We start from the raw sequence: 11,454 nt of genomic DNA on the forward strand, positions 1-11,454 counted from the left end.
TTTTCCTTGTGCTGAATGTTCTAATTGTGCTCAACCAATGTCGCATAGTAGAATTGAAAAAAGCTTACCCATATCCAGTGAACTTTGAGAAGCATTTTTGGGACGCATTCTAGAATGATATTGCAAGAATACAGGCACGTCACGGTATTGAGAACAACTAAGCTAGTGTGTGTGGGAGTCCGATATTTTTGTTTTTTTGCGAGGTTTATTTTGCGTACAGCTTAGCTCTCGTGTACAGTTCGAACACTGTTTAGAAGTATAATACAAATATTAGTCAGTTTTGCGAATTCTGGGATTAGCTTTTTTACATTTTATTGAACGTGTTTTGAGAAATAAATGAATGCCTTATTATATGCGAAATGTAAACAGTTTCATACAAAAAAAAAATTTAAGTTTTGCGCACAAGTACTTGTAATTTGACCGAGCTACATTACTAAACTCGATCATCGCACAGCTGCACTCGAAAAACATCTCGTTTTAGCAAAACTAGAATATCGAATCGCTTTAGATTTGGCCAACGAGGCGCCGGCTACGACGATCTGCAGTGCGTTCAGGTTATGGGGTTGGATGTACAGAGCTATACACCTTCTTATAGGCATCGAGAATTGTATATCGAGGGTCTGCAGGAATGTCGATTGGCCTGGGTCCGGAGATTCGAACCATTAGCATTCTTGCGACGTCAGCAGGAGTTTTGCGCTCTGCGATCCACACCCTGTACTGAAAATTCTGCACCATCTCCGCCAGATTTTTAAGATCGGGGAGATGTGCAAGCGCTTGGAAGAGATCTGCAATTTTAGCCTCCGATAGCATGCCTTTCCTCTTCAGAATCTCGTAAATGAGATAATCAGAGAACTCCTCACTTCCCCTCGCCGCACGGTAATCATTCACGAATCGAAACCACTGGATTGTCTTCCTGCTCTCATCAATGTCTATTCCGAGTTTTGAAAGACGGAGACGGTTAAACACCTCCTCGGGGCTATTGTTATTATGAATCCACATCTGTCTCGTCAGCTTCATGTCAAGTTTGCGTATTCTCCAAAGCGCATCGTCCAGTTTCGCAAGTTTCGTAAATTCTATCGCTCTCTCGTCGTCTTCAGTAGAGAAGTTAGTGTTGATGTCACGCCCAGGTGATCCCCCATACGACCTTAAGTGCCGAGCCGTCTTCAACACAATGTCGTCATGTGGTAGCTTAACTTGCTCTTTGGTCATGATCTCGTCAACAGCTCCAGCCCCACCTGTAAGAGCCAAAAGAACCACCAGCACTATCCAGTACATCTGCACAGTACTATTGAGGTGATATCGTGGTGTTTTCAATTGTTCCTGGCTGTCAGGTGGATTTTTACGAAATGATGTGAAGGAAGACTGAACTTCCGTAGTCATGCTCCCTCCCCCCCCAGGAACCACTCACGGTAATTTTGCCCGGGCAACGTGTATCAATACCAGTTAATCTTGGAACTCGAATAGCCGGTTTTAAATCTGTTTCGCGTCAGCATGGTTGTCGTGACACGAAGAGCATTGATGACGTGCCACATCAAATGTTCTTTATTTAAAATGACTACTTAGACTGTGGGTTGAGTAGTGAGGACCTCGTTTGTTGCCTTAGAATGGTGGACCAAATTGGCCTGGCCAATAGGTCGGGCTTGGTCCCAAGTTGGAAGGGTGACCTCGACATCCATATAATATGCCTCTTGTTTGTTGGATTCATGCACCGCTGCATTGGCACACTGTGTGAATTGATTTTCTGGGTTCCATGCACATATTGTGACATTAATTGGGCTCCAGTGTCCGCTCTGCGTCGCGCGATCGAGTAATGTCGCCCATTCCGCGCACTATACAGCCTGCGGCCTGACCATACCGGTATCCAGGAAAAATACGCATTGGTTCCTACGATAGAAACTGTGGGAAGCTTGACTTGAACCAGCCCGCCAATTAAATCGTGCAAGAGAGACTAGAGGTCCACACAAGAAGAAGCACTGGTATAGGCAACATCATTTATTTATTACTATGGATAAACAACTAAGAGTGGCACGATTGGTGAGCAAAATATATTTTTACATATATTTTGCTGTGATATCTGTGAATATGAAGTTGTATGTGCATTTCATTTACTCTTAGCTAATGAATTATTCAATACTGTATCATTACAGTAACGTATTGATAAGTCCAAGGAGCCGCCTCTTAGATGGCTTTCGTTTGGTAAATTTAAAGTTGATTTTGGATTGAAGTTCAATTGGTATTTCTGGGCGAGAAAGACAATCAATTCCATTCCACCAGCTCATAATTTAAAGGTATCGCGATTTGGATAGATACTTCTCAAGGTAAACAAGACCAAGCACCCTGAAGCAATCGCGGTGATAAACTAAACGAAACCGTTTACACGACCAGTTTTATCCGTTACAGGTTCAACCTTCTACTTTATTTACCGACCCGGCGATGCCGGTGGCGAGGAGTCAGCGATCGATGCAGTAGTATGTACAGTACCTCATCGTCAGTTAAGCGCCTTGAACTGGTGACTTCACCCCGAAAGCCATTGGCAACGACTATCAGACAATAATCAGTATGAACGCATGCCGATGCGTGAGCTTTAGACATCCAAGTTGTCGTGACACACAGCTATTCAGTCTATTCCCATTCAGGAACGCACACCGCCTCTCGAAGACCTGGTACAATACCGGTATTAATATATTTTTGTTCATTTGAATTCGGTAATGAAGATTGCGAACTGGTTCGACGGTCCTGTGCACATTTCTAGAATCACGCTGCTATTAAGGATTACTCTTTAAGATTTAAGACTCGGCAGCGTTCCTCTTCTTTTCGAGTGTTGTCTGGTTCAAACAGCTAAGTCAAGACGACCACAATTTTGGTAGATGCTGCCTCGGTTTGCTTTCTGATGATACGACGTATCACAACCTTTTAAAATGGCGGAAGATTGAGAATCATATTTCTCGATCTTCCCAAGAATCGCTCTTTCGCTTCCTCTCTATTCATCTGTACGTGTATAGTACAGTACTTGGATCGAGATATCCCGTCATTCTCTATTCCCAGATATAAATAAAGCTGACGTGACGAGAATTCATGATCGAGACATTGGTGTTCAGTGTGCGTTTCCCACCACCGACTCTCATGGTCCCTACACTATTGACTTCTTTAACATTGTCCTCCTGTCACTGCTCCGCTTATTTCAGCTCCAGCGCTGTCGCCATTGACGCTCACGATGATTCACCCAAATGACAGCGGGGTGAAGCGTTGCCTGCGGACTTAACAAAGCTAGGGGAAACCTCTACATGTACATTTATTTTTGGTGACACAATAGCAGAGAAGTGGTCTTGAGAAATAATAGCTGATGAAGACAGCTAAGTCCTGTATAATTCCTATCATCTCAGCGGGGCCTAACGCAGCTGAATACCACTACGCGAAAAAGGATCGTAGACATTTGGTTAGCCCAATCTCGTCCCGCCAAGAAGTTGGGGCTGTCGAGTTCCACAAATACTCTTCTCAAGAGAGAAACCGAGCGCTATTCTCTATTTCAGGATTAATGATAAACGAGGTTTATGAACAATTAAGGCTCTTAGAACGCCACTTGTTACAATTCCCGGCCCCTTCCCCCTTTAAATGGGATATGACGACAGGACGTGGTACTACGCGGTGGCCGTGGGGCGCCGCGTCGGCATCTTCACCGACTACCAAGACGCTGTAGACCAAGTTTCACGGCTACCCAAACTTCCGGATGAAAAAATTCCAATGCTACGACGAGGCTCAGGACTTCATCGACTATTTCAACGAGGACTGCGAGTCCGTGGAAGACGAGCAAAATCCGGTATGGTACTACGCAGTCGTCGTTGGTCGTTGCACTGGGATATATACAGACGTCGATCAAGCGCTGGCTGAGACCCATGGATACTCCAACGCCAAGATGACAAAGTTCCTCACCTTCGATGCAGCACATAATTTCCTCGGGAAGTGGGAGCTGGTTGTCCAGGATGGCCACGAATACAGCGACGGATCTCGATTCTGGCTCGCTTTCGACGTTAACGGACGGTATCCGGACTGTCAGGACCCCAAACATCCGGACTCGATGGTGGCGTTCTGTGACGGGAGCGCTCTACGAAATGGTCAACGTGACTGCGATGCGGCATACGCTCGTGTCTTTCCCCATGACCAAGCATCGAACGTTGTTAGAACGCTCAATGGCCCGTGGGCGACAAATAACCGCGCTGAGTACATGGCTGCACTTGCAGCGTTGCAGTGGGCGCGCGATGAAGATCCGTACGAAGACAAAGTGCTGTAGACAGCAGCATGCTGATAAATTCCATGACGAATTGGATCTACAAGTGGCAAAACAATGGGTGGACCACTCAAAACGGCACGGAAGTCAAGAACCGCGATATCTTGGGGCAGCTGCTGGACGAACAAGGCAATCGTGAAGTCATTTGGCGCCACGTGCGAGCTCACACCGGGAATAAAGACTGGGAATCGTATTGGAATGATATTGCGGACACGAAAGCGCGCCAAGCTGCGGAGAAGCTGGCCAATGGCTACTACTGAAATTGCAGCTCTACTTCAAAGTAAATATTACTTTTTCAGTGTAATTTCTTATCCAGTACTTAAGCAAATCAGTAAATAAAGGTTATTTGTCACTTTTTCTTGTAAATTTTATGAAGAAAAATGAGCTGATTTTGTAATTTAAAGCTGCTAGCAGAGCGCCAGCTCATTGGGTAAAAGTATGGGCTCATATCCTGATTAGAGGCAATCTGTATTGGGAGAAACAACAAGTGTTACGCTCCTGTGTAGGCGCCGTTGGCTGCTGTTGACTCGATGGGCTGGTATGAGTATGACTCAGACAACGGCTACGAGTATTTTGAGCCCTCCGAGTACTATGCGGTGGCTATAGGGCGTAATCCTGGCATCTACACGACACAAGATGAAGCCGTCGAGCAAATTTCTGCGTTTCCTGGCTATCGGATGAGGAAATTCGAGGACTACGAGGACGCACGCGACTATTTAATAGACTTTGAGGTTTTCTGCGATAGTGAGACTGAGGGCAGCGACCAAGAGGACGAAGACGAACTTGAGTCAGACGAGTGGTTCTATGCTGTAGCAGTGGGGAGATCGACCGGAGTTTTTCTAAACTTGGACGATGCAGAGAGCCAAATTTTAGGATATCCAAGAGCACGTATGAACCAGTTTCTTGACTATGAAGACGCAGAGCGATTCGTTGAAAATTATCACGTTTTTACTATCGAGGAAGAGGAAAAAACTGAAAAGCCAGAAAATAAACGCAAAAGCTGGTTTTATGCCGTGGCGGTAGGACGTTCGACGGGAATCTTTATGAGTTCATTAGAGGCGTTGGAGCACGTGCACGGGTTCCCTGGCTTCAAGATGAAAAAGTTCCGGGAGTATGAAGAAGCAGAGGAATATCTTGCGTTCAATCAAGTGTATTCCAGTGACGAAGAATACGAGACTGAGAGTGAAGAGGAGACGTGGTATTATGCTGTGGCGATTGGACGGTATACGGGTATCTACATGGATTGGGAGGTGGCGAAATTGCAAGTACATGGCTTTTCTGGCAGCCGAATGAAGAAGTTTCTAGACCATGACGAAGCGTTGAAGTATCTTAGTGAGAACCGACAGAATTTTGGTGAAGAGGAGGAAGAAAAGAGTGAAGAAGAAGAGGAAGAGACATGGTACTACGCGGTTGCAGTTGGTCGACGGGTTGGCATCTATACAGACCATCAAAGCGCAATCGACCAAGTTCATGGCTACTCAAACTTCCGGATGAGAAAGTTCTTGGACTACGGTAATGCCCTGGAGTATTTGGCGAGTTTTAGCGAGGAAGAAGAGGACAGTGAAGAAGAGAGCGAACCAGAGCCAGAGGAAGACGAATGGTACTATGCTGTAGCAGCTGGACGCTCTCCGGGCATTTACAAGAACCATGAGGACGCTATGGAGCAAGTCCATTGCTACTCGGGCTTCCGCATGAAGAAATTTCAAGACTATGACCAAGCTCAGGAGTATATCGACTTCAACCAAGTGTATTCCAGCAGTGAAGACTGCGTAAGTGACGAGGAGACGGATGGAGGCGAAGAAACATGGTACTATGCAGTGGCAGTTGGACGCTCGACTGGCGTATACACGAACTGGCAAACAGCGAGAAATCAAGTGCATGGCTACTCAGGTAATCGGATGAAAAAGTTCCTTGAATACGATCAAGCGGTGGATTACATCGACGTCTATCATCGCTGGGGGTAAAGATGATCAGAGGTCATAGCTACGAGCTGTCAAATACGGGAAGTAGTAGTATTATAACCAAGAACCCCATCGTAACGGTCTCTACAGAAGCAAAGGTGGCAGCATTTACGGACGTAGCAACTCCTGTCTATTGAGTGTACGTTGCCGTGGGTTATATGGACCAAGGCTTTGCAACGCGAGCTTAGCAAATTGGCAACTGTTTTTTTTTACTAACCGGCCCGAAACTTGATGTTGATACCTCGTGAGCTTGTTCAGGTTGAATATAAATGTAGTGAAAACTTGGTGATGATAGTTCAAATAATGGAAGTCTTTTTTGGAAAGCCATTAGAGAGTCATTACAGCTGAAATTACCACTAATTTAGCAGTGCCTCCGTCTCGCTGCCTGTCTTTGCTGCTCATTCTCGCTAAAGCCATTTATAAGAAACAGAGAAATGAGTTCGGCGGCCGGTGACTTGAAACATCTCAATAGAACTTTTCCTTGCAATCTCATAAAATGCCGGACTTTTAAGATCAAGAGCTCCACTCGCGGTACGCCGAGCCTGTGAATGTTTGCTACCTAAAAGATAAAAGGCTAGCACTTGCACTTGTGATTGGTTAAGGTTGTTAACTAACATGAGACCTGGCGCTAGGAAGAAGGATAGATGTTGACCAGAATTCTTCCCTGATCACACGAGTTAGTACGCATTTTTCGAGCCCGCCACAAATCTTCACTGCGCTGCCATTTTAGCAATAAGTAGACCGTTTTGGAATTATTCCATCACGGCAGGCGACAACTTTATTGATGGTGGGTGGAGTCAAGCCGTTCTGATACCTGGAACGCAGCTAGAAATTGTGCGGGATTCGGATTCTGCCCTTCGACCGACACACACTACGGGTGGGGATTCGCCTCGAGAGCCTCGACTGGTTGTTGAAATCAAGGTTGGTGGTCGGGGTATAACCGAAGCACAGAAATTTTGTCGCGAATACCTCGATCTCATCCCAATGTTACGAGCTGTTCTTCTGCTCCATATAAAGACCGTGTGCTGGCAATTCTGATGATTTTTTATCGCCGCGGCTTAGATGGCGGAGCGGTGGTCGTAGACGTGGTGAGTTTCGGGAGTGCTCCTGTGAGTCCTGGAATGGCAAAACGCGTGGAATGCGCTTGTCCTCTCCGGAAGTTGCCACTTGTTCCGTTTATCGATTCAGCTAGCGACCAAGAACCCATGGAAACCCGAGGATCGACCATTCATCGAGGTCCCGACTGCAGACATTTTCTACCAAGCTATCCAGGATCCTACCGACCCGAACTGCTCAAAAGAAATTCTCCGAATTAACCTTTGGGCCGTGCTTACAAGAATCAGCTATTCCTAAGTCGGGACAACACACCTTAGTGCTCTCCAGATAACGTATTCGTAATGTGAAGTATTCCGGAGATAACTCAAATTTTACTCGATTTTCTTGATGCTATTATTTTCAAACAGGTTTCCCGAAATTGAGCACCCATAAATACTTAATAGAACTGCTCCTTCAAAAATAGTTTTTTAAGCACATTCTTGTTCGATACTCACGAATAATTGACAAGCATGGAGACCGTGGCACTTGAATGGATCAGCTCTGCCGAAGTAGAGCCTCAAGATGTGGTGCAGCTCGTGCAGCGGCTCCATAATGTTCCGGAGGATGCGGTCTGTGAAATTGGTGATATATTTTCTCGAAGGTGGCGTAGCAGCCAGAAGCAACAAGAACACCTGATCCGAAATGAGATACACTTGACCTGTGAACCAAGTGTAGCAGAGTTTCTCTGCAAAAAATTCAAGTAGGTCTTGTAATAGTCGAGCATCTATCTAGGCCACCACGTACTAACTGTTTCGCTTGACCAGCAAACAGACCCAACACGTAACAGGAGGTGAAATTATTCAACTGAGATGCAAACATGTATATACAGGTGAGCTTGACTTACAGCGTTTCTCTTGTTGGATACTAATACTCAATTCGTCTTTGCAGGATCTGTACCTATAGGTAAACGCATCGGTACACCTCAAGTCATGATGCCTGCTTCCGAACGTGTAGACGATGACGAGACGGCATTTGAATCGCGATCACAAGCGGTAATGGGCTCTTTCAACGTAAATGGCATTGCGATGCCACTAACACGACTTGTCTGAACAGATACCAAGCACAACAGCGTCCGTTTTACCTATCGACAAGGTGATTGCGTTGATCGATCTATTGGGAGACCAAGTTGTGGATGCCCAGGAAGCATACGAGCTATTTTCCGATAGAGACGCGTGTACACCCCAGCGAATGACGCTGCTAGGGATCACGAAAGCTCTCTCAAAGCTATGGTGAGGTGTATGTGTGTTGTGTAATTGCACGGCTAAATGGTGGACTTATGATTATTCTCATGCTGTAGTAAAAACGAGTGGACTGCGAAACCTACTCGAGCACGGAACATTGGAGACAACACTAACGCCTCCGTTCAGAATCTTCGATTTTTGCTAGCAAGTCTCATCGCAAGCAACAATGTGGCTGTGGAGCGTGTTCCGACTGCTACGACAGTGCCATTCCTCTCGTACACGGACTTTTTAGCTACGTACGTCGCTTTTCTTGCCAACCTTCACTCTTCAAAGATGTGAGCCATCACTTCACAATGTGTAAGCACGAGAATAAATATACCGTTGATTCTAATTCAAGAAGATCTAGAGTTACCAATTTAGAGCTCTTGCGACGAAACACCCGTAGTTGGCTCATAAATTGAATTGTCGTTTATCGCTCGAAGAGACCGAATATCACCATCCATGAGTGCGCTCTCTTCGACAGCAATCACCAGCGAGATTTCTTGCGGTGGGGCTAAAAGTAAGCGAAAGGGTCGACGACACCGCACGACGACATCAAGATCTAATGCCCCTGAGCACGAGTCTGAAGAACTCCGCGAAAGGAGCCGTCGTAGTCGAGTCCGTCGTGGCGCGACAAATGGGGCAACAAATGACGTCAAGCCAAGCACGAAACGTCGATCTCAAATCGCGACTTCCGGTGTCGAAGGCGGAAGAGTTCGACCAGCGACATTGACGACTGACCGCCGGTCAGAACAGCCAAATATCTTACGAGACTCTACTATGGCAGCTAGACGAGCGCTGACTTCTTCGGCTTCTTCCATCCGACCGTCGTACCGTAAGCGTCTCGATGTTAGTCAAGGTGGAGAAACGTCTTATCCGTTTGGTTGTCATCAACACAACAGGGGCAACAACAACGATCCTGAAGATGATGGTTATGCCATGCATCATGTACCTCTTCGAAAGGGGTCCAATGGTTTCCCTCTTCCTGAGCAGGACTGGCCAACAAGTACCAGTAACAATCACGCAGCCACGAGAGTCCACTTGCCGTCTCGTGCTAGTAAGTACCGGAACTTGTCAGCTGGAGTGAACAAAAAGCCACGACTTCGTGTTCCAGTGGCAAATGAGCTCCCGATCCGTCCTCCATCGCGGCAGCGACATGCCTTCCCAACGCACCTCATAGACACGAATGCCTTTGACTCTCCTGAGACCACGGCAAGATGCAGGCGCGGTTCTGGTACGAGCTCAAGGACGTCTAGTGCCAGAAGCAGAGGGAGTCCGACAGAGTTTTTCTCCCCACCTGAAGGTATAACGGAGCGTCCACCATCGAGATATATGGTCAAAGCGAAACGAAATAGCAAACAAGGCTTGACACAGGATCCCAATGAAACTTCTCGTCGCGGAGTCGTCGACAAAATTATTTTTTCGAGTAACCAAGCGCACCATGACCCAAAGACGGACGGGTTTGCTGACGTGGATGAAAGCGTGCCACCGCCATTCAGAATTAAGGTCACCACGGATGCCAGAGAGACGACTTTGGACTCGCCAGATCCACGATCGACGACTCCTTCAGCGTTAAATTCATCGAGATTTTCACGGGATTTGCAACGCTGGCCGTTTAGCAACCAGGAACAGCTCTTGCGGATGGCAGTCAGAGGCTCAGACTGCAATCGGAGCGATCAATTCTCAGCTGAAATAGACGCCACACAAAGTCAACTGCAGTGGTTTGGAAAAGATGATCAGATCAACAATGCGCATTTATTTGAGACGGTAATCTCGCTCCCAAGTCCACGACCTGTAGAACCTGATGTTGACATCGCAATTGAGGATGATCTTGAGGATAGTGACGGACCTCAAACACATAGTCGGAGTGTAGTTGACAACCAACGACAACCTCAACAGGAGCCTCAACAGCAAGGAGAAGAGCGTTTCCCTTCGAGACGAGCAGCTGCGGCTTCTAAGATGGCTGCGCTAAAGAATGCAGTATCGGTGACGGATAACCCAGAGCTCCAGTGGATACGATCCAGCACGAACCCATTCTTTGTTGACTCTTCCTTAACTGTCGACTACGACTCGATGGACCCCGAGACAGCGATCGAGCAGACTCCGCTTTACACGTCTGAAGACCTCGTGACCCTCGCAGCGACGGAAATGACGGACTTGCGCTTAGATGACTACACTGCGCTGGGCGACGCCTCTATGCCCGTACCCTCATCATCTCCTACTCGAATGGAGTGGGATTATTCAAGATTGCTACCAGCATCTCGCTCACCTCCCCTTCGCACTTCATTGGGGAAAGATTTCCTCAGTCTCTTTGCACAACATTAATCTAGCTTGATAATTTTTAAAATACTTCACGTGGCCTGAGCTTATCACATCGAAACAATTTTTTTTGTTGGGCCTCTTTAGAAATCATGGATAGTCGGGATCAGCCAGTTTAAATTCTCTTGATTTTGACAAGAGTTTCTCCCCAAAAATCGGCTCGATCGTTTTGGAAATAATTCTACGCCGAAGAAGCTCTATAATTGTCAAAACCCAAGCATGATCATCGAATGTTGGAAGTTCCTGTATGGATACCACCGACCATCGGGGTCGGTGACACGCATCTCCTACGCCCACTTCCCAGCATTTGCTATGTAAAATCGCGCTTTAATCGAGTCCTTTCCGATCCAGTCCGAATAGCGTTTAGAAGTCGAACACGGCCATACCTTTATTGCATTGATATTCCAGCTAGCGGGGAATAACTATAAACTATACATATAACTTTTATACTTATAGATATAAACTATACATACAACTTATATACTTATATGATATACGATATAAGTCACTGATCTGTGCTCAGAGCTCTATTTTCTTTGTTTCTTTTGTTTCGAAGACCTCTCAAGTGTTTTCC

The 11,454-nt window shown here is 46.4% G+C and overlaps 5 protein-coding genes across 5 annotated transcripts; 4 read left to right on the forward strand and 1 right to left on the reverse strand.

The window, feature by feature from the left end:
• Positions 1–555: 555 nt before the first annotated feature.
• Positions 556–1,275, reverse strand: PITG_10248 (secreted RxLR effector peptide protein, putative; the record flags this gene model as incomplete). Its single annotated transcript, XM_002902033.1, has 1 exon — positions 556–1,275. One exon carries the CDS (start codon positions 1,273–1,275, stop codon positions 556–558), a length of 720 nt encoding a protein of 239 aa, XP_002902079.1.
• A 1,800-nt stretch (positions 1,276–3,075) lies between these two features.
• PITG_10249 (uncharacterized protein) lies at positions 3,076–4,545 on the forward strand (the record flags this gene model as incomplete). The annotated part of the gene is made up of 3 exons (XM_002902034.1): positions 3,076–3,099; positions 3,698–4,266; positions 4,293–4,545. The coding sequence occupies 3 exons, from the start codon at positions 3,076–3,078 to the stop codon at positions 4,543–4,545; spliced, it is 846 nt and encodes a 281-aa protein (XP_002902080.1).
• A 235-nt stretch (positions 4,546–4,780) lies between these two features.
• Positions 4,781–6,897, forward strand: PITG_10250 (uncharacterized protein; the record flags this gene model as incomplete). The annotated part of the gene is made up of 2 exons (XM_002902035.1): positions 4,781–6,245; positions 6,879–6,897. 2 exons carry the CDS (start codon positions 4,816–4,818, stop codon positions 6,895–6,897), a joined length of 1,449 nt encoding a protein of 482 aa, XP_002902081.1.
• Positions 6,898–7,811: 914 nt separating this feature from the next.
• PITG_10251 (uncharacterized protein) lies at positions 7,812–8,967 on the forward strand (the record flags this gene model as incomplete). Its single annotated transcript, XM_002902036.1, has 6 exons — positions 7,812–7,923; positions 8,129–8,170; positions 8,245–8,351; positions 8,395–8,515; positions 8,728–8,818; positions 8,943–8,967. 6 exons carry the CDS (start codon positions 7,812–7,814, stop codon positions 8,965–8,967), a joined length of 498 nt encoding a protein of 165 aa, XP_002902082.1.
• Positions 8,968–9,341: 374 nt separating this feature from the next.
• Positions 9,342–10,886, forward strand: PITG_10252 (uncharacterized protein; the record flags this gene model as incomplete). Its single annotated transcript, XM_002902037.1, has 2 exons — positions 9,342–9,439; positions 9,569–10,886. 2 exons carry the CDS (start codon positions 9,342–9,344, stop codon positions 10,884–10,886), a joined length of 1,416 nt encoding a protein of 471 aa, XP_002902083.1.
• Between the last annotated feature and the right edge of the window lie 568 nt (positions 10,887–11,454).

The sequence above is a fragment of the Phytophthora infestans genome, genomic scaffold (genome assembly GCF_000142945.1).
Source record: "Phytophthora infestans T30-4 supercont1.18 genomic scaffold, whole genome shotgun sequence".
NCBI classification, from domain to species: Eukaryota; Oomycota; class Peronosporomycetes; order Peronosporales; family Peronosporaceae; genus Phytophthora; species Phytophthora infestans.